At 37.5% G+C, this 23,928-nt stretch overlaps 1 protein-coding gene across 2 annotated transcripts in view; it reads right to left on the bottom strand.

Annotated features, from left to right (window-relative positions):
- Nucleotides 1-12,206: 12,206 nt before the first annotated feature.
- LOC126815924 (neuropeptide Y receptor type 1-like) overlaps nt 12,207-23,928 on the bottom strand; it is a 28,677-nt gene continuing 16,955 nt past the window's right edge. The window contains exons 2-3 of one of the 2 annotated variants that reach the window (XM_050542031.2): nt 13,422-15,683; nt 12,207-13,162 (exon numbers count right to left, since the gene is read on the bottom strand). In XM_050542031.2, the coding sequence (XP_050397988.1) occupies nt 13,064-13,162; nt 13,422-14,615 (1,293 nt within the window). In that variant the 5' untranslated portion in view covers nt 14,616-15,683 and the 3' untranslated portion in view covers nt 12,207-13,063. Of the gene's footprint in view, nt 15,684-23,928 lie in introns of both variants that reach the window. The other variant, XM_050542030.2, reaches the window with a different exon arrangement.

The following is a 23,928-nucleotide window of genomic DNA, read 5'->3' as shown; positions in this document are numbered from 1 at the left end:
ATTTGATCGTCGTGCGTCATGGATGTCAGAGAGAGAGAGAGAGAGAGAGAGAGAGAGAGAGGGGGGAGAGAGAGAGCGAGGGGGGAGGGGGGAATGGTGTTTAATGTTCATTCGGCACAAACTTGGTCATTTCGGGACCAAAAAAAGGTTCAACTTTATTTCAATAATGCGGGGAATCAAAACCGCGCCATTTGACTCAATGACAGGCCTTATTATTCAGCGCGCACGCGCTAACCATTCGGTCAACCAACCGCCCTCACAACGCGGGCGCGCAGTACTGTAATGACTTTGAAGAATCATTTGGACAAGTCTCGGTGTCGCAAATTGACGAATTGTGGGCGGCAATCAATTAATTAATCCTTATAAGACATATAGAAATAGATTTTACTAAAAATAAACACACTTATATGGATATACTACTTCGGAATTTTATTAACATGCTACACACAAGGTTTTGCTTGATAACGATACCTGTATGTGGTATATCCATATAAGTGTGGTTATTTTTAATCAATTAATTAATTCGAACAAGGGTGTATATATATATATATATATATTAGTGGTATTTAATAGTGTGCATTACACAAACACATTTGCTTATATTTTGGCTAGAGTTGTTTGTTAGAGGTACTGAAGATTGTAGTTAAACATGCATTATGCAAGAGCTAAATCTGTCTTTTGCAGGTCTGTCTTTAGGCCTAAATTGTTATCTAAATTATTAATTACACATTAATTAACCTATCCAGACCATAATCAACTCTAGATGGCATCGCTAGCCTGCAATCTTTACTGCATAACTTTCCTGCTGTTTATCGTACTGACTTTAGTATTGATGATCGAGGCTAGGCGAGAATTTATCGATTAAATTTTAGACCCAGCCTCGATCATCATTACTAAAGTCGATATGAATAAAAAAAAGTAGTCTCGATTATCCATTTTTTAATAAAATCAACAATGCGTTGAGCAGCAGATAGGATTAAAATCCAGTAAATATCGCAGACTAGCGATGACATCGAGAGTTGATTATGATCTGGATAAGTTAGTTAATGTCTAATTAATAACTTAGATAACATTTCATGCCTAAAGAAAGACCTGCAATAGGCAGATTTAGCTCTTGCATAATGTATGTTTAATATGATTAATACAATGACGTCATTATTAATGTGACGTCATAATGTATGTTTAATTTATTTAATGTATTTTTAATGGACCGCGTGAAGGTAATTTATTATATAATTATGAGAATATTGGAAGAACATAAACATGTCATTAATTCTTGTTAGAAATAATTGTATAGCCCGACACATAGTTTACATAATTGGTCACGTGGGACTATTTTTGGCGTATACATTTTGTAATTGACCAGGTGGGACTATTTTTGGCGTATACATAAAAAGATATTTCTGAATGTAATATACACATATATTATCTACCATGCAAATCAGAAAATATATTTAATATAAGATGAAATATAATAATAATATATAATGTTTACTTTTTTTTAAATATATTAACATTTTATTTTATGTACATGTATATTATTATAGCATAAGAAACTAAACATCAATAAATATCAAATAATGACATTCTATATACACCTCTATATTCTTTTAAAAAAACAACTTAAAACATATTTATTTAATCAGGCTTTTAACTGACTCTGTATACAATCGTTAACATGTCCATAATCTTGTTGTTTATTTATGATTACATTGTCACTTTGTAAAGTGCCCCTGAAAATGTTACATGAAGGGGCGCACTACTGCGAAACAATAGACGTTATATATATTAATAGTTTTCACAAAATCTGTGCGTTTTTACATAAAATTAGAATTTTCAATAACTTTTGACAGTCTGATTAAAACACAGATCCTATTTCGTTTCGTATTTTATAGTTCAAAATTTCGTTTTATTTGTCTCTACTACACTAGGATGTGGAAGAGTTGTTATATAAACTGCGTTCTGGATGGCGTGAAGGATTAGCCAAAGAAAGCATCTGTTACGGCAACTTCTTGGCTTGCGATGCACGGAACTATGGGTAAACCACTAGAAACGTCAACGTTGATTGATTTGATTAATCAATGTCTGACGTCATAGGGTCAAAAGTCGTTCGTGCGACCTCTGACTACAACTGGTCAGATCTTCATGTAGTGTAGGCCATCGAAAGTATAAAAAAACGAAACGAAATAGAGATCTGTATATTAATCATATTTAACTTTTCAAGACGCCTTTTATAATATTATTATTCGGCTAATGTTTCGGCCAGAAGGTTTGCAAATCGAAAAACGAAGTTCTAATAGGTCTAGGACTCTAATTATGTTCATACATAAACAAGAAAGATGGTTAGTGCTAAATGATAAGGCCAGCTCAGTTTTTAGCCATAGGTCACGAGATGTAACAGGGCTAGCGCTAATCCCAACTGAATTTTCAAGCACCACCTAAGGAAGACCATCAGCGCCACCAACACCAACAACAGCGAAAACAACTTTTGTGCTTATGTCGAGACTCACCCCCCCCCCCCAAATTCTTAACCCTAATGTACAATCTCGCCAACAATCACGTGACCTGGCCTTATTTACATCTCAACGACCTTGACAAAAATTGATTGAGCTGGCCTTAACTAATAGATTTAGCCAAGAAAGATGTTCCTTTATTCAATGACGTAATAAGTACGGTTAGTTGTAGGTATATATGCAATCTGTTTCACAGAGTATTACGAAAATCTTCTAATAGCTTTGTAAATATGACTACTTTCAACAAATGACGTCATATCACGCGGCGTCAATCATTGGCTCAATGGAGCGTGCATTGTTTACATAAGACATTACAGATTCGGGCAGAATGGCGCCTTTTACTCATTGTAATACCCATTTTACCATTTACACTAAAATAGGAAATATTTTTTACCTACAAATACTTAAAACGTCTTTATTTATTTTTCTAATACATAAAAAAATGTTTTAGAATTTAATTTGTCGGAGGAAAAAAGTTAATATTTGTGCCTCATTAAGTCGCATCGATGTCATCCTTATCAGTGATTGTCGCGGCCTCGCGAATATTCACTGCTGATCAGTGTGGTATATATGTTGTAGTATATTATAAATGCACTACATATCGTGTATGTGTTTTACCATGCTATTACTTAAAATAATAACTGGGTATCTAGCACCTAGACACTATACATTGGTTTTACCAGGTTTTTGTGTAACATAACATCCTACGGGTTTAACGTCCACTCGATACAAACGAGGTCATTTCGGGGCCAACATATGATTCAATCCTATTTCAATAATTCGCTTGCGTGTAGGGATCTTTAGCAGTGGAAGGAAACCGGAGGACCGGGAGAAAACCCACGCGGTTGAACAGGCGACCCAACTCCTTGTCACATACAACCGGGGAATCGAAACCACGCCGGTTGACTCAATGACAGACCTTATGATACAACACACACCATTCGGCCACACCCAACCCCACCACCGTCTTTAGGAGTGAAAATATAAATTCCGTTTTTGATAAATATATAAATATATATATATATGGAAAGTTGAAGTTAACTACTCTTAGGTATTAGATACACAAAAAAATAACAATTTTTGAAAAGTGAACTACATTATTTGTCAATTACTAGCACTATAGCTTATTTTATTAAGCTCTTCATGTAAACGACATTGATCTAAATGTCAATAGTTTCTAGTCCATGGACAAACTGATAAAACTGCTATTTGTAAACAACAGATATCAAACTTTCTTTAATACCAAACTGTTAGTGACATTAAATGCATTACACCGATAATCAACAAACTCGTACACTAAGTGTAGTTTAATGGTCGAGAGCGAGGCATTAAGTAATATATTGAAACACTATTATACGCAATGTCTTAAAGTAGCTAGGTCTCTAACTCAATATCATCCAAAATCTTCGACATTGAAAACATTGATGTTGTGATCTTACCGGGAAAAGATGGCCTTCTGATATCCAATATTTAAGACAAAATAAACATTTTACAATTGGTACACGAATCGTGTACCATAATGCGTTTCAGCGCTATTTGTAATAAGGAACTCTAAAAACGAGACTAGGCATATTCCACAAGTCATTCAAACGGTGACGCTATATTCTTATGTGGAGAGCAAGCCCAATAAAAAATATCGGCGTAGACTGGAATAACCAGACGCTAGAGATTGAAATTCGATTGAGAATACTGGCGTATTTCGCCAAACCTAACTGATTAAAATTTACAGTAAAAAAAGAAACGATCGAATGTAAATCAATTTATTTACATTCATATTACGTTATTGTATGCGTTGCGACCCATCTGTGTCAATTTCTAGGTCCCAAGTATTAGCGACTTAGCTCCTTTAAGCTCGAGACCATTAAATAACTTAAAATACAGACACTCGCAAGTGCTTTGCAATGAAATACGTCACACGGGTCCAAAATTTTAACTAGTATAATAATGTACGCTTGGCACATTGCCTGTATCATTATTTGACGTCACATCTGTATTTTAATACTATTTTAACTAAGTATATATATATATATATATATATATATATATATATATATATATATGTATATATATATACACACAAAAATATAAAAGTTTTTGAAAAAAGAACTACATTATTTGTCGATTACTTGCATTTAGCGAAAGTGCTAGTAATCGACAAATAATGTAGTTCTTTTTTCAAAAACTTTTATATTTTTGTGTATCTAATACCTAAGAGTAGTTATCTTTAACTTTTCATATATATATATATATATATATAGCAGATACTGGTTTTAATATCCAACTCAATCTCAATGTCCTTCAAATACGATCAACAACAAATAAATTGCCAATTATTTTAATTGGGTCTTTATTGTATAGTGGTCGATAACTGAAAGAGAGAGCGAGAGAGAGAGAGAGAGAGGGGGGTGAGGGAGAGAAGAAGAGAGAGAGTGTGGGGGGGTAACGTCCACTCGACACAAACTAGGTCATTTCGGGATTAACCTATGGTTCAATTTTGTTTCAATAATTCGCTTGCGCGTAGGGTTCTTTAGCAGTGGGAGTGAACCGGAGGACCCGGAGAAAACCCACGAGGCTGGACAGGCGACCCCACTCCTTGTCACGTACAACTGGGGAATCGAAACCACGCCAGTTGACTCACTGACAGACCTTATGAATCAACGCGCACACGCTAACCATTCAGCCCCCCCCCCCCCAGAAAGACATTATCTATAAATAGATAGCCTTGAATTGCCAAAGAAATGGAATGAAAAGAAATCGAGTTTAACGTCCTACTGTTCTGGTCCGAACTGGGCTAATGAAAACGGGCATACCCATAGCGTGTGCTATGAGGGAAATAGTGCTCGGACAGCAGCACTACGGTCTACTCTTATATCGAATTCCAACTGTCAAGGGATCTTTTACGTGCACGCCAATGTGTACCTGGGACCTCGGTTTTTAATACCATCCGAACGGCTAGACAGCTAGCGGAATAGCCTTGAACAGCCAAAGAAGCATAGTTTGAAAAACATAATCAAATTTAACAGTAAATAGACAGCGATGCTATAAAACATCACTCAATTTACGACAGTCGATCTTATATAGGCTGTCGTCGTGTAAATTAATTAGAAATAATCTAACACGAGCTACGCTAAGTGTGCTAATAGAAAAATGAATTGGTTATCTTTTAAAATCAATATCATATCGTTTTGTCTGGTTAAAGGAGCTAAGTCTATAACTCAATATCGTCCAAAGTCTTCGACATTGAAAACATGAATTATTTGTCGATTTAAATCAACATTGATGTTGTGACCTTACCGGGAGAAGATGGGCTTCTGATATATAAAATATTTAAAACAAAATAAACAGTTTACCATTGGTACACGAATCATGTACCATAACGCGTTTCAGCGTCATTTGTAACAAGGGACTCGAAGAACGAGGCTAGTCATATTCCACAAGTCATGTCAAACGGTGACGCCATATTCTTATCTGGAGAGCATGTGCAATAAATACCATCGGTGTAGACTGGAATAACCAGACGCTAGAGATTGCCATTCGATTGAGACTTCGGCGTATTTTGCCGAATATAGCTGATTAGAGTAAAATCGGTAACGATTAAATGTAAAACAGTTTATATACATTTATATTACATTATTATATGCGTTGCTACCCATTAGGTCCAAAATATAAGCGATTTAGCCCCTTTAACTTAAACTTACACGTTAACACATAAAATGTCAAAAGTATTACTATAAATTCATATTGATTTGATAGCTAATTCTTCCCTAGTATAAAATCGGACAGAAGACTTGGCGGTGTCTGCGATATCAATTGGGTGGGGCGGACGTAAAACTTCTATTTCTGTTTCGACATTGGTTGTGTTTTTTATGTTTGGAATTAAAATACAATTATAAAACTAGGTATAAAATTAACGATATTCAAATTAATCTTTAAATCTTCCCATTTAACATTTAGTCTCCTAGATTCATGTTTAAAAGACTTCGAGGGTTTCCTCCGGGTCCCCCGGTTTCCTCCCACTGCTAAAGACCCCTACGCACAAGCGAATTATTGAAGAAAATTGAACCATGTGTTAGTCCCGAAATGACCTAGTTTGTGTCGAGTGGACGTTAAACTCTCTCTCTCGCTCACACCTCTCTCTCTCTCTCTCTCTCTCTCTCTCTCTCTCTCTCTCTCTCGCTCACACCTCTCTCTCTCTCGCTCTCCCTCTCTCTCTCTCTCTCTCGCTCTCATGTTTAAAAGAGGGATATAAATGGGCTTTAAACGGCCATTGACTATAAACTAGGTCATTTCGGGACAGGAAATGGCGGGGAAGCGAAAACATAGTAGAACAATAGAGTGAGGACGGTCATATTTGCTCAAATAAAAAGAATAAATTTTATTTCGTTGCAGTAAATCTGGCCGTACATTTCCGAATTTTAACAAAGCCTTCAATCCCGATCAAAAAGACGCATTTTCGGCATTTGGTCGTTTTGGCAACCCACCGGAATAAACAGTACATCCGATTAACGAAAACGGCCATTTTGTGTCTGCCTTGTTGAAAAGCACAGAGTTCCTTCATTGCCTATATGAAATGATACCGAATCCTCGAAACCTTCAAACTGTGTTACATGTAAAGCCGCTGAGACGTGTTTCTATAGTTTGAAATGGTGGATAACAAGCAATTTAATTATGAACTCGAGTGTTGTTAGAGCTGACTGACTGTAAGAAGTAAAATTATATTAGCGCAGTGTACAATGCCTGATATTGATTAATTGAAAGAAATCGTGGGCGTCCTATTTTTGAAGCTGGCAGCTCAGCCCATCAATATTTAATCAATTATCGAAATAATCCAACCATTCGTCTGTTGTCTAGCTTTTGAAAAACCCAAATTATCTATAAGCTGTTGATCAGATATGTTTCAAAAATAAACACTATTAACAGAATGACACTTCTGTTGTCTAATGGGATTAGAATGGTCCCTAAAGGAGCGTGTCTGTTTTGTTTTCAACAACCATAATAATAAATTCCAAAATCTCCTTATTCTCTGGCATTAATCCCAGTCTCGAAAGCATGAGTTCCTACAAATCCAATTTCATTGTATCTTAAAGGGGGGCATTATTTACGATTTAGATAAAGAGCTCGTGGTTCTTTCTATAATATTTCAAGAAGAGATAATGCAAAAAGAATATATTGAAAATTTCATTCAAATTACTTTATTTTGAGCGAAGGTATCAATGTTTGTAGTTTTGACAAGATGTGTGCATATTTATCGTAACCTGTGTATTAGCCATTCGAGTCTTAGCCTCGCTTCTCCATTTTTAAATTAAACTATAAAATGGTCCAACCGTTCTAATTTACTTATAATCGGAACCATCCCATGGCATCGAGAGTTGATTTTGGCCTGGATAAGTTAATTGATGTTTAATTTATAATTTAGATAACATTTCAGGCCTTAAGAAAGACCTTCAATAGGCAGATTTAGCTCTTACACGATGCCTGTTTAATGCATAATTTGTAATATTAAGATGGCTTGTTATGGGGACTATCTTGGCTCCCTTTTAGCAGGTTTTCTCAACTGCCACCCTTCCAGTGATACGATTCTGTATGGTTTAAAGCTTAAAAGATTCCACAACCGTAAAGTCCCTTTTTCACCCCAGCTCTTTCGGGATTGGATGGCCGAATGGTTAGTGCGTGCGCGTTGTATTATAAGGTCTGTCATTGATCCAACTGGCGAGGTTTCGAATCCCCGGTTGTATGTGACAAGGAGTAGGTCCGGTTTCCTAAGCGTAAGCGAATTGATGAAATAAAATTGAACCATGTTATTCCCGAAATGACCTAGTTTGTGTCGAGTGGACGTTAAACCCATCGCTCTCTCTCTCTCCCTCTCTCTCGCTCTCTCTCCACCCCAGCTCCACGCTGTTCCCTATGATACAGATTTTATCATATGTTTGACAAACTGACGAATTAATAACAGTATAAGCCTTTGGTATGTTTTTTTTTAAATCCTTACATTCTTTTCTAAAATGTAAAATGGGTCGTATTTGAATAAAATATTGATTATATCAACTTGCTGCTTCAATATGATCTCAGATTACTGAACTCTCGACAATTGCTACTTGTTATAAATGCCCCTAAAATAACAATCTCTCACAAACAGTAAATTACTAGGTATCTAAAATCCGCTCTAATCTATCTAGAGGATTATATTCAGTACAAGCAACATAATTGGACAGAGGATCTTGTTAACGCTGGTGGTGAAATAGATGAATCTCATTATTATGCTCATGGCAAGACATTCCATCTAAAGATGAATCTGAGATTCATATCAACTCTTACTAACGGTTTCTAATTTTTGTTTTTGATATAGACTTCCGTCATTCGAATAAAAAACGCCTACAGCGTTATGTGCTAATTGGCACCAATGCCATTTATTTTGCACAATAAAATCTAATTTCAGTCAGAACATTTCATTTACATTTTGAAAAATATATATTTGGGAAAATGTAAGTAAATCATGACAGAGTATCAAAATATTATGAAAACTTTCGACATAAATAATTTTATTTTGATAGAATAGAAGACCCTGTTAACACAATTGAAATATGAATGTCATCGACCGTCAGTAATTGAGGAACTTTGAATGATATGCAGTCTAGAATATTGTGAAGGTTGAAGCTATAGGAATGAATGTTTCCGTTCAGTATGTACAAAGAAATGGTGAGTTGCAAATTTCCCCAATATCCGACACTCTCTTTACTCTCGGCTCAGAGTGAAGTAATTTGACTGGAATTTTCAGCGTATTCTATTTTCATTATACATTTTGTAACTATTATAGCGCAAACAGACAGCTCTTTATCTAATCTTAATCTAATGCCATTTCAAGTGTTGATTTTAATAAGTAAATTTTAGCATGGATTAACCTGTGAAAAATTAGATATTCTCTAAAAAAAAAAAAACACAAATGACAAACATAGACTTTAATATGTAAAATTATCACATAGTATACTGTAGTAGTGTATATTTTCATATATAATTTGCATACGTAATTTAATTAATAAAATTTAAATTGTATATTTTATTTTAAAACTAAAGTAACATTTCCTTGTTGACGTTGATAGATAACAGCTTAACTCTGTTATATAAGAATGTTGACGTATTAAAGAGACACTAGAAGCGTCCTTTGCTGTATATTATTTTTATACTTTTAAGTATAATTTATTTAATATTGTAGAAGTATGTTAATTATATATGAAAATATACCCTACTTCAATACGAAATTTTCAAGAACAGGGGATGCGTAATGTGAACATAAACTTTGCTTTGTGAAATTAATGATGTACCATTATTATTATTATTAAAGATACATTACGTAAGAGCTACGTCTGTCCATAACAGGTCTTTAATTTGGCTTCATATGTTATATAAATTATTATTGAGACATTTATTAACATGACAAGCCTATAATCAACCCTCTCTAGACCATCGGACGACAGAGATTTAAACGAATTAGAAATATGATAATAATAGTTTTTTAGTTCATAACACAGACAATGTCTAATTTGTCACGGTTTAAAAATGCATTATGTAAGATTTTATGAAATGAAATGGGTGTTTAACGTCCTACTGTTCTGCACCAATCGGGTTAATGAAGACGGGGTAAGCTTTAGATAAAGAACTGGTCGTTTATACTACATAATAGTTCAAAAATAGATAATGAAAAATGAATATATTGAAAATTTGATTCAAATTAATTTATTCTGAGCCAAGTTATCAGTGTATAAAGACGAAGGGCAGATTGTTTATTATCCATTTTATCGTTATCGTTAAATTCTTTTTAATCTCGCGGGCGTTCTAATCCATTCAAATCTGTGCCATCCGATAATCTAAAGAGTTCATTATGGTCATGCCATGTGAAGAAATGACTAAATATTAGTTAATATAACATTTGAAGATAGACAAAAAAACATCAATAGGCAGATTTAGCTCTAACATAATGCTTATTAAAAACAATGACCGTGTTGTTTTAACTGGGTGGTATTTAGTAGGATGGCGCACCTCTTTACTAAGCGAACATCGCTATAATCGATTCGCTCTCAGAGTAGTGAAATCCGGTTTTCTTAACAAAAAGTAAATATATTGTAGAAGCGTTCGAGTGTTAATGATAAATCCATGTTCAATTTTATGACGCACTTCCACGGATTGTGTTATACTAGTTTCTAATGTCTCCAATGGCCGGCCTCATTATCAGAACCTACATTAGTATAATAATAGTGACGCGCATTGATTTTTTTTTTTTTTTTGCTCACTCTTTTAAAAACAAAATCAAAACACCATGTTAGACAGAAGAACAATTACACGCCCTCTTAATTGTTAAAAGAACATTGTTTGAATATGTCAGTACGTCATTATACTACAAAGAAAATCTTTTATAATTCAATTAAAACAGACTTGCTGACGTCACTGCCGACATGTAGCGCATGGTTTAATTGGAAAGTTACGTCATAAACTGTTTGGTTTTGTTGTCCATGAAAGGCTTCTGTTAGTGTTTTGGATCGAATATGACAAATCTACGAAGCATAAAATAAGAACTCCGACATGATTTATTTATTTTTCGATTTCTAAACAATATCTTGTTTACATCTCAGCGGCCTTGACAAACGTTGAGCTGGCCTTAACAAATAGATTTAGCCCTTATTATTCCAAGGTTATGGAGAAATAGTGAATTGGTGTCCTTCCGTCCCGATTTTTTTCCCCGGATCATATCTCTTAACCGTTCAAATTATATATAGGGTCAACATCCATTCGACACAACACGGTCATTTCCGGACTAACATATGGTTCAGTTTTATTTCAATAATTCGCATGCGCGTAGGGGGGGGGGGCATTATTAGTACCTGCTCCTGTTGCTGGCGTGGTTTTGATTCCCCGCTTGTACCTGACAAGGAGTAGGATCGCCTGTCCAACCTCGTGGGTTTTCTCCGGGTCCTCCAGTTCTCCTCCCACTGCTAAAGCCCCCTACGCGCAAGCGAATTATTAAAAAAAAATTGAACCATATGTTAGTCCCGAATAAACCCCATTTCTCTCGTCCCCATCTCGACACATTTCTGTCCCTCTTGACGACTCCCCGCTGCAAATAACAGAACGCACAATTCCTTTTAGAACCCAATGTTACAGAAATAAAACCCGGTACAAGACTGTCTAATGAACAAAGGAACATCTTTATCTTTGTAGATAATAAAAGACAATCTGTTTAAATACAGATCTATATTTCGTTTCGTTTTTTATACTTTCGATGACCTACACTACAAGAAGATCTGACCGGTTGTAGTGGGAGGTCGCGTCAGAGGTCTTTTGACCCTATTACGCCAGACATTGATAAATCAACCAGCGTTGACGTTTCTAGTGCTTTACCCACAGTTCCGTGCATCGCACGCCAAGAACTCGCCGTAACAGATCGTTTCATTGGCTAATCCCTCACATTAACAACTCTTCCAGATCCTAGTGTTGTGAAGACATGTAAAACGTAATTTTGAACTATATAAAACGAAACGAAATAGGATATGTGTTTTAATCAGCTTTGTTTTATCAACGCCAATTTGATTCTTTAGAAGTAAATTACATGACTCAGTGATAGAAGTTCTAATTAAAATAATAGTAATAAACACACAATTTATTGGGAGATAAATCAAACGATATGTTGGATTCATGTTCTAATGAAGACCAACGGCAATTATTGTAACATCAACAAGAACATTATAATATTGTTAAAGGCGAAACTACTGCAGCATTCCAGTTGTTTTAAAGAAGCTTCAAGAATGATTTTGCTATGCAATTGATGCAACACCAATCATAGCTGTAAAAATAGAACCTCCTTTGGGAAGAGGTTTTCATGGGTAACAAATTCCTGTTGTTTTTAAAAAAAAGCTTCACGAAAGATTTTTCTATGCAATTGATGCACAAATTGGGTAACACATTCCAGTTGTTTTAAGTTTTAAAAAACGCTCCACGAATGATTTTTCTATTCAACTGACACACTACCAATCATAGCTGTAACAGTAGGACCTCTTATGGGAAGAGGTTTTCATGGATAACAAATGCAAGAATATCTGCAATAATTCAAGATTTTAGAGTATTACATTTCATAAACTTTGGTTTTAATATTACATATTGGCATTGCTGTGTCTGATTCGTTTTAACAGATAATAATAATTATTATTGTTCCATGGAATTGGTGCAAACACATGGCATAGCTGAAACAGCAAAACCTCCTTTGGGAAGAGGTCTTCATGGGTAACGCATTCGAGTTGGTTTTTTAAAAAAAAGCTTCACGAACGATTGACGCACCACCTATCATAGCTAAAACAGTAAAACCTCTTTTGGGACGAGGTTTTCATGGGTAATAAATACAAGAATATCTGCAACAATTCCAGATTGTACAGTATTATATTCATAAACTTTGGTTATATGGTCAAATAAATAAATAAATAAATAAATAGATAAATTATCTTACAAAATTATATTATATATTGGCATTTCATATATCATTGAAAACACATAATAAATATTTGGTTTTAAACCGAAGCAGCTTCTCGAACAGTTTTGGCGTCAACAATTTCCTCAAAGTTCGTTCGGGTAGCCCCGTTAAGATAATGTGTTTGGTATCGTCTTCTCTGAAACAAAATGGGATACCGTTTTAGCAAATGCGGTCGATATAAAGATATGTATTCTGGGGAGTGTGCGTAGTGCTTCATCTAATCTACACAAAGATGGAAAAGATAAGCAGATAGCAGATGAAGATACTGAAGCAGCAGGAAGCTTTCACTAAAAGTGAGGAGTAAGAGATTGGCGAGGACTGTGTTCTTGGATTGTACAGGTGGTAACGGTGGAAGGTGTGCGTGAAGAAGGGGCACGCTCGTGACGTCGGCTTACCTGTAGCGAACTTCTCCGTCTGTTACTAAATCGGAAGTAGCCCCTAAGACGGTCTTTGGTCGCGCTGGACATGCGCCAAGAAGCAAACAAAATCGAAGTGGTGCATGTGGACAGAAAACCGAACCACGAAAAGGTTATATACGTTATGTCATAATGTCCTTCGTTATGATCATTCTCATGAACGAAATAATTCACTAATATCAGTATCTGTAACGGGCACCAGCACATAGCGAATAACGTAGTCATGGCTATCAGATAGTTTTGTGTGCGTTTTTCTTTCACAAGGTCGAGGTCATCGTCACTATCCTGGGTAGCAGCCTCGTTATAGGATTTGACCCTTGTTGACTCACTGGGACCAGCGTCTGGATCGAGCCTTGTTGTTGCCGTAGCCCCGTTTGTACTCGACCACGTGATGTTGGTGTCGTATGGTCGTCCCGTCATACTTTGCATCACCTCACTTCCGTCAAAATGAATGGATACCGAGGATCCCTCGCGTGATTTCAGTTCGGCTGATATTCTCACATAAAGGAAGGCGATTATTGCCAAGGGCATGGCGTATAGTGTCACAAAAATGGCACGAATGTACTCCTCAATACGTTTCTCAACGTTTACATAACAGATGCCGACTCCATCAAAGTTTTTACCAAGAGAGGCTCCCAGATCGATATATTTAATGTACACAGCGTATGGGAGAACAACACAGACGGCGGCCACCCAGACACCAATAACACACAAACCGGCCGGCAGACGTGACTTAAATGGGTGAACGATCAATCGGTACCTGTCAATGGCGATCATGAGGTACGTCAACATGGAGGCATGGAATGGAAAACACTGCATCATCGGTAAGAAGAAACACATAAAACTGCCGAACAGCCAGTTCTGAATGAGAAGATTAGCTAACGTAATCGGCAGGACAAAAATACATTTGATGAGATCGGACAAAGCCATGTTGCACATAAGGAAGTAGGTTTGGTCGTGGTATAAGCGTCTTTTAACGATGACAACAAGCATTCCGACATTACCGATCACTCCGACTAACACCACTACAGCATGTATGAACATAAACAGCGGATAAACGTACTGCAGGGAACGCCTCACAAATGGCTGAGTGAAATCGACACCGGGGGTGCTGTTATTGTTAATTAACCAGTTTAAAATCAATCCTATGTAGGTATCTTCAGATTCCGTCATGTTGATTTATTACCTTGTTGAAATAAACACCCTTGTAAATATAAATAAAAATTCGATCGGTCACATATCTGTATCAAAACACTTTACACAAATCCACAAAACAAAACCCACGGCAGTAGTGATGCTGTATTTTTTTTAATAAGAAGATGAATTCCTCCTCGCTGGCTCACCAGTAATTTATCGAAGTGATGCTGTATTTTATTATAAGAGGATGAATTCCACCTCGATAACTCTCTAGTAATTTATCGCAGTGATGCACCAATAATAGCTCTCGATGAATAGGACGTTGATAATGTGTATTCTGTTATAATTAAAAATTGATTCGTATTGAAACTGATCAGTCAGCTAAAACCACTGTTTAATCGCTGTTCACAGTATAGACCCCGTTAACTGTACACAAATGATCAACTCAATTCTAGTTTTTCTTTCTTTTTTTTCAGATAAATCCTATTGAGTCGTGAAATCATCCATCAAAGGTTTCACCAAAGAAGTTTAAAACACATGGCAACAATGACGGCTATTGATCTAAGGGAAAAACATTATGATATTATTAACCTTTGCCTGGAAGTCGTAGGAAGAAACTATGTCAACAGAGAAACTATTGAATTTCAATTTGTTCCCGGTTCCATCATATCTTCATAATTAATGTCTTGGATAAGACTTGGAGTGTGGCTACTGGACAGAATGACTTGACAACGTCATCCAGACAATACACTTGTTTTCAGAATGCTCGATCAATTAGAGCAGATTACAGCGCTTCCAATATTCTTATCACTCCCGACTTACACCGGTTCCTCGTGTTGTAAACCAAAGTCGTTGACTACGCGAAGGATAGTCCGCATTCTTTTTGTAACGGAGCGACTATTGATCGCGCAAAAGAAACTTGTTAGACGGGGTCGGTCAATGATATGAAGGCGATTGAAGCCCCGCCAATACAACTGAGAAACGTATCAATAGAAAATCGTGTATCCACAACACTCGTTCAACAATAGTCGCTGGCTTCTATTGGCTTAATTAATCTGCACTGGATATATAAGACTATAGGTTACATCATCTAGTCATCTTCACCTGTCAATAGAAAGCAGATTATATAAAATCGCGTGATAATACAGAAATCGGATTATTTTTTCAGGACTGATTACACAACAACATTTGCATCTTTAACTTCTTTAGATAAATATTAATAATATAAAATAAATAGACAGTTTCCACGGTTCAGTTTTCTGTACAAAGAAATAGATCTAACGAAAGCTAAGATATTAGCCTAATATAAGGCCTAATAAATACCTACTAGGCTCTTTCATAATGAGAGAGAGAGAGAGAGAGAGAGAGAAATGGGGTTTAAAGTCCACTTGACACAAACTAGGTCATTTGGGGACTAACATGTGGTTTAATTTTATTTCAATAAACCCACGAGGTTGGACAGGCGACCCTTACTCCTTGTCACGTACAACGGGGGATTCGAAACCACGCCAGTTGAATCAATGACAGGCTTTATGATACAGCGCGCATGTGCTAACCATTCAGCAATTCCCCCCCCCCCCTCCATAATGAAAGATTTTATTTCAATAATTCGATTGCGCGAAGTGGTCTTTAGCAGTGGGAAGGGGAGGGACCGGAGGACCCACCGAAATTCCAACAGGTTGGACAGACGACCATACCCATTGTCACGTTCAAGCTGGAAATAGCATTGTTCGGATGGGACGAATAAAGGAGGTGCCGCATAGACGACAGAATGGCGTATGCCCGACGTCATTTCAAAGATGCCTATATTTGTATTGATAGGGTGCCCCACCATAAATAAATATCTCGACAATTACACGACAATATTTATATATACACCAAGCTTTTAATCAGTTTCGCACATTTATAGTCACCAAGTAAACGGTCATGCTGATCTTAATAAGCTATGACCATTTAACCATCCATAAATAATACACTGAAAGATGGTTACGAGCGTCAGCCATAACATCCCGACACTTTTGAGAAAAAAATAGGTTACGTGCCCTTGTTTTGAAATTAGTCATTTAACCAGTCTACTGACCATTCTACGTCTAATTGACAGATTACTTTTTTACGAAACATAACAGAAAGCTGGAACAAGAAATTGCATTTAGAAACCCACACGTTAGGCCACTCAACCATTGATTTAAGAATCTTGTAAAAATAAAATGAAACTACTGCTAGTATCACGTTCTTGCATAATCCGAGTGTTTCAGAGATACTATTGTACTAAACCGAAAGATGCCCACGAGGTTGGACAGGCGACCCTACTCCTTGTCACGTACAACCGGAGAATCGAAACCCCGCCAGTTGACTCAATGACAGACCGTATGATACAGCGCGCGCGTGCTAACAATTCGGCCACCCAACCCCCCGTACAGTTAATGATAAAGCAATTTAAAAAATAAAAAGAACGTAATTTCTAAAGCTGTCGAGTTAAACTTTCTGTAGGGACAATTTTCGCTGCACGGGGCACCCTAGTATTGCAAGGAAAGGGAGAGTGGTAGAGTTTGATCATCAGTTATTACAAGTCATTCATCTGGAGCCACGGTGGCTAAGTTAGTAAGATGTTTGCTCGCTAGCCTAGAGATCGCGGGTTCGACCTCGGTGTTGGCCGAGATAGGTCATCGTGATTTCGGCCTTGTTTCCGCTTGTCAGTGTTGCAGGGCTGTCTAGTACTTCGTATGGTACGAAAACCCAGGTCCCGTGTACGCATTTAGAATTCGATATAAGAGTAAACCGTAGCATCGCTGTCCGGACAAAATGTCCCTCATGGCACAATGTATGGCGTATGCACGTCTTCATTAACCCAGTCGCAGCAGAACAGTTAACCCCATTTCATTGCTTTCCATACAAGCCATTTGTCTACTTCATTTTAATCTGAAAATACATTCGTAACCCTTCGTACTTCTATAAATGGATGTGTCCTAGTTGATGATACGACTTCCTGGTCATTACGGCTTTCTCCCATTATCTGCTATCATATGACAGTTACTCGGATACCCCGAGGCGAATATCGGCTTCTCGTTCTATTTTTTTTGTTTGTTTTTTCCATTTGTATAAAGGATTAGTCTGTCAGAGATTTTATCACGAACAGTTTCACTCCACACATTAAAGATAATGGCTGTGAAATTGTCTGTAGTTATCCCGCACCAAAGGACCACCCCTGCACAATTTAATGTGTGATCGTCGACAGAGATAATATGAGACAGACAAAGCAGGTCCGTAGCTAGTGGGGAAGAGGGCAATGGGAGCAAGGCGCCCTTTCCATTGGACGCAATACGAAGTCCAACGTGCCCATGGGAGCAAGGCGCCCTTTCCATTGGACGCAATACGAAGCCCAACGTGCCCATATCAGTATGGGCGCCCCATTGAAATCTGATCGTAGTAAATCAAAACTGTGCTAATGTATTCTGTAAAGACAGATGAAGAGTCCAGGGGAAGAACGATCTAAGTCACATTTTTGTCTTTTCGCATAAAAGGCAAACATACTTTTGGACGAGGATGCTTGACGCGAACAGAACAACGAGTGGGTTTAATTACAACTTCAAAATGATGTTTAATACGAATCATAATTACCAGTACAACAATTGACTTCCACTTTTCAGCCAAATTAAGGTCAAATAAAGGGTACGATGGACGGATTTGTCCGGGAGGCCATTTCAGAAAGGCCTTGGTTCGATATGACTCCGATCGTTTTTACCGGAAATTGATTGTTCCACAGAAACCTTATACAATTTGCTACCAGATGGCTCCATTAACTGGAGGTTCGTTGAAAAAGTGACTTAGATCGTTCTTCCCCGGGGCTCTTCAGATATTTTAAGTTATTGTATATATCAGTTTTATAATATACCTACCTGTTTTATAATATATTAACCTGAGACATAAATTTGTTACCTGTTGTCTTGTTTATAACACATTTTTAGCATTAAACACAAAAAACCATAATATGGAACACAATTACTATTTTAATTAAAGCGACGTTTCGTTGAGCGTTCTCTCATCGTTTTCAAGCAAACGTTGAGAGAACGCTCAACGAAGCGTTGCTTTAATTAAAATAGTAATTGTGTTCCATATTATGTTTTTTTTTGTGATTATTAAGTATGTCAATTGCTAAAAGCCTCCCAAAGAATACATTTTGGACAGATAAAATATTGCAGTTGGCGAAAAAAAAATATGAACATTTTGTTATATAAAATTTATCATACATTTTGGCGAAAAACAAATATATTGAAAGCCAGTATGTTTCATTAAAGATATATTATGCAAGATTTAGAGAGAGAGAGGGGGGGGGGTTAACGTCCACTCGACACCAACCAGGTAATTTCGGGACTAACATATGATACAATTTTATTTCAATAATTCACTTGCGCGTAGGTGCTTAACAAACCTCTAAATTTCTCAAATAAAACTTAATTCTTAAATTTGCTGGCGACCCAAATTATTTTAGCTTACAGTAAGCGACTTACAAAATTGAACAATGGGCATTACATGGAGCTTAAAGTGTTAATATTTCTAAAATAGTCTGGAAGGTCGACAAATAACAACAGATTACATTGGCTTGTAAAGTCTTACGTTTAACCCACTTTAACGATGCATTATGTAAATGAAATTGGATTAACGTCCTACTGTTCTGTTCCGACTGGGCTAATGGGGTGGGGGTTCTCACCCCCCGGCCTCTAGAAAATTTTGAATTTTTTTAATTCCGAGAACGCTGTTTAGAGCGCCTCTAGCATTCCAAATTCCAACACAAAACCCTTTCAAATACATGATAATGAAAGAGACAAAAGTCTGATTATTCACAATTTTCGTATCATGAGCAATTCATCTATAGACAACTGGCCAAGGCATGCACTGATAGCTGATAATGAGAGTGCTAGAAGCGGTTCGCGACCGACCAGAGAGCAATTACATATTTGTCATTTAAAAATGGAATAGACTAGTAAAAAGGTTGAAAACTTTCATCATTAGGGCATGGGTATACATGTATACCCCAGCAAAGTGCAGGGTACCATTTGTATACCCTGGTACCCGGGTTCCGGCGTCCCTGCAAGCCAGCGTCTTACCCACTTAGCCACCGTGGCTCCCCATGCATGGTCGTTCTTGTTATAATGGTTCAAAAATATATTCGGAATTTCATTCAGCAAAGTTATCAATGTTTTAAACTTTGACAAGATGTTGCAGACAGAGGGGGGGGGGGGGGTAACGTCCACTAGCCACAAACTGGGCCATTTCAGGTCTAACATTTGGTTCAATTGTATTTCGATATTTCGCTTACGCGTAGGGGTCTTTAGCAGTGGGAGGGGGTGGAGAACCCGGAGAAAACCCACGATATTGGACTGGCTAGCTTACTCCTTGTCACGTACAACCGGGGAATCGAAACCACGCCAGTTGACTGACCTGATATAGGTATGTTTAGCTCTTACATAATGCATCCTTAATGAAAGACATAGGCGTACGAGATGGGAGGGTTGGGGGGCTAGGAAAATTTGGGCCCACAATTGTACTTTGTAAAAGTTGTATAAAATAATATTGCGTTCTTGAATGTATCCAACTTAACAGCGAATTTATTATTAATATTATGTAACATACTAAGAACCTAACTACATTTTTTGGGCACCAACCACCACCGCCCCCCCCCCCCCCCTCCGCAGTCAAAAATTTCCCCGTACGCCTATGATGAAAGAGTTAACATTAGATTGTAAACATAAACTTTTGTAGAGAATTTTCGAGAGTAAGTTCAATTGTTTATAAAGCCCAGCTCGCTAGCCTTGAGGTCGCAGATTCGCTTCCGGTGTCGACCAAGAAAGTTCATCGTGGTTTTCTGGCCTGTTTTCTCCCTGTAAGTGGTGACAAGGACAGCTGTCTAGTCGTTCCGGTGGTACGAAACCCGAGGTACCGTGTACACATTGGCGTAGCAGATAGAATTCGATATAAGAGCAGCGCGGCTGTCCGGGAAAAATTTCCCTCATAGCTCACTGTATGGAACCGGAGGGTTGGATGGCCGAATGGTTAGCACGCTCGCGCTGTATCATACGGTCTGTCATTGAGTCAACTGGCGGGGTTTCGATTCCCCTCGTGGGTTTTCTCCGGGTCCTCCGGTTTCCTCCCACAGCTAAAGACCCCTACGCGCAAGCGAATTATGGAAATAAAATTGAACCATATGTTAGTCCCGAAATGACCTAGTTTGTGTCGAGTGGACCGAACAGCAGGTCGTTAAATGGCGTCTAACTGTTTTGCTGAATAAATAAATAAGAGCAAGTTTTAAATGTTGTGAAATCTTCTTCTTTAATTTGTTAGGAATATAAAAGAAATGAAATGAAATTGAGTTTAATGTGTTGCATCGACTGGGCTTATTAAACATATATTATGACGTCACATTAATAATGACGTCCATGTATTAATCATATTAAACAGACATTATGTAAGAGCTAAATCTGCCTATTGCAAGTCTTTCTTTAGGCCTGAAATGTTATCTAAATTATTAATTAGACATTAATTAACTTATCCAAACCATAATCACTAGCCTGCGATCTATTTTTTGATGGATGATTTAACTTTGTTTTTTATCGTTCCAACTTTAGAAATGACGATCGAGGCTAGGCCTAAAATTCAATCTCTAATATCTCGGTTCAGAGTAGAGCAATTTGACTGAAAGTTTCAACATATTCCCTTTACATTATCTATTTAATTAGACATTTATTAAAATTAACATCAACTCTCGATGTCATCCTATGTGTCGGATTTTCACTGGATTTGAATCCGATCTGCTGCTTAACGCTCATTGATGATTACATAAAAAACTGGATAATCGAGACTATGTATTTTATCGTACCGACTTTAGTAATGATGATCGAGGCTAGGCCTAAAATTTAATCTCTTATATCTCGGTTCAGAGTGGATCAATCTGACTGAAATTTTCAACATATCCTCTTCACATTCATTATTTATTTTTTTAAGTATTACAGCGAGAATTGTCAACTCTTTATCTAATCTGCGATAATTCCCCTTTAAGGCGGAAATTGAAAATTTTCTAAGAAAGTCAAAACGTAATTATTTCTATGTCTTTTGCTCAATAGGTTGTCAACTCACAATTATACGATCATAGGTGTCATTCTCACACTTAAAACTCATTTACACAGGAAATAATAACACAATTACCTCCCAATTACCTCCCTTGTTTTCTATTCTCCACCATGGAGTAGCTTTTTTCAAACGTTTGAAAATGAAGGGGAAAATGATATTTTTGCCAATTTCTCAGCTGGCAATAGTGAATTATAGGATTAATAGGATTATTCTTTAACAAGGTGGGACTGTTTATGGATACCATCTATTTTCAGGCTTTATTTTAATAAATTTTAAAAATATAACTTTAAAATTTGCAATTTCCGCTTTAATGGAAAAACAACAATATGTAGACAGACCTCGAGCAGACACCCACTTTAATTATAACAGTTATGAGTCACCATGTTGCATGTCAATACTTCTTTTTTTTAACAAATCGGAAAAGAAATATTGCGAAATAAGTCTGCTATTCAAATCATAATACTCTCAAAACAACGTTTTTTTCCCTCGTCAATGTCCAATATTAATGGAAGCTATGTCAGTGGGCGAAAAGCTGCTATACAAGTTATATATAAAGGGTTACTATATAAATATATAGGAATCATGGTGGCTCGATGTCGAGCTGACTCAATAACATACGGCCACAGATCACAATGAGTTTCCCATTGACTTTAATGTTAATTCTCGTCTCTTTGACCGGCTCTAACTTTTTCCCAAATTTTCGTTGGATAGAACATTTTCTACCACGGATGGAGCAGCTGTCCTGGTCAGGCCCTCCGTCCTGCATCACTGGCAAGTGAAAACCACGCCGGAAAATTCCGATGAACTTTCTCAGCCAATGCAGGGATCAAACACGCAACCTCAAGACTAGCGAGCCAGCATTTTACCCACTTAGCCACCATGGCCCTAAACCAACAGCATTGTGTATAGGCATTTCGCACACAGACAACGGCTAAACTCGTCGATTTATGAATTAAAATGTCGGTCACATAGCTTAGTGTCTGCAGCCAGGCAGCCTAAGTTTAGTATGTTGTACAGGAGCAAGACATATTTGTCCCTCCCGCCCCACCCTCTATGAAACATACACAAGACGATGAGGTTATTAAATACACTAGAATGCATTTATGTTCAGGGTAGGGAATGGACCGATCGCAGCTGTCAATCAAAATAATAAATCAACCAATGAGAAAAAAAACCCGCTATATTTTATCCGCCATTGTGCCCGTCAACTTGGCCCGTCAGACGTAAATAAAGGTATTTCCAGCAGGCGTTAACCATCAACCGGTCATAATGGCAAAGATATGTGCTTGGGGTTCGTTTAATTCGGACATTAGATACCCGGAGAGACTAACAGGGGGTATAACCTTTATTCCTTTCCCAAAGCTTGGAAGAACACGCGATAAAGCCAGACGATGGGTATGATGGTACAACCTTTCGAGCAGTTAAACGAAGAGATACGGGGTGAGTGCAGAAAGGCCAAACATCTGTTTGTGTGCACTAATAACGGATTGGCGACTCTGTGGCACTAATACCGACATTTAGATAGATAATTATACACCCCACGAGGGTTCAGGGGCGCCGGAGCGATGATGTACCAGATGCACCCCCTCTCCTTGGACCTGCCTTTAGGCCTCGGGTTCTATGCAAGTGTTAACCAAGACGTTTCCTCGGGATGCTTTCAGGTTAACACGTCTAGCCGTTGGGATTTGAAGAACAAGTACGATCGTACTATGGACCAGAAACTGACCATGTTATTGGATGAAATTATAAAGTCTAATTCACACAACATCGATGCAGAATTGTTCAAAGAACACGCATGCCAATTCCCATGTCGATCGGACTTGAATTGACTTGAATTGACGGAGCCTCAGTCTTGTTCGAAGAGCGTCACCCCAAGAGAAAGAACAAGACGGATTGAGAGATTAGCGACCAGTTCCTGGTCTAGAAAAAGTAGATCTTCTCAGGTATATCACTATATCTAGCCCCCCCTCTCTCTCTCTCTCTCTCTCTCTCTCTCTCTCTCTCTCTTGGTACGAGAGTCCAGCGCTACTCAACCCGCCCCTGCTGGGATATTAGATTAAGTAATGTCGACTACAATGGCGAAGTGTCAACCGTGATAAGTTCAAACAGCGTAATTGTCATTTGTAGGAAATTAGAAGCTCACACTCCACTGACAAATACAAAGAAAAACGGAAGATTCGCCATTTCTATTAACATAAATTAGTGCAGACTTAAAATCTTAAGT

Source organism: Patella vulgata, chromosome 3 (genome assembly GCF_932274485.2).
Source record: "Patella vulgata chromosome 3, xgPatVulg1.2, whole genome shotgun sequence".
NCBI classification, from domain to species: Eukaryota; Metazoa; Mollusca; class Gastropoda; family Patellidae; genus Patella; species Patella vulgata.
The sequence above is the reverse complement of the archived record's forward strand: the minus strand, read 5'-3'. Positions and strand labels throughout refer to the sequence as shown.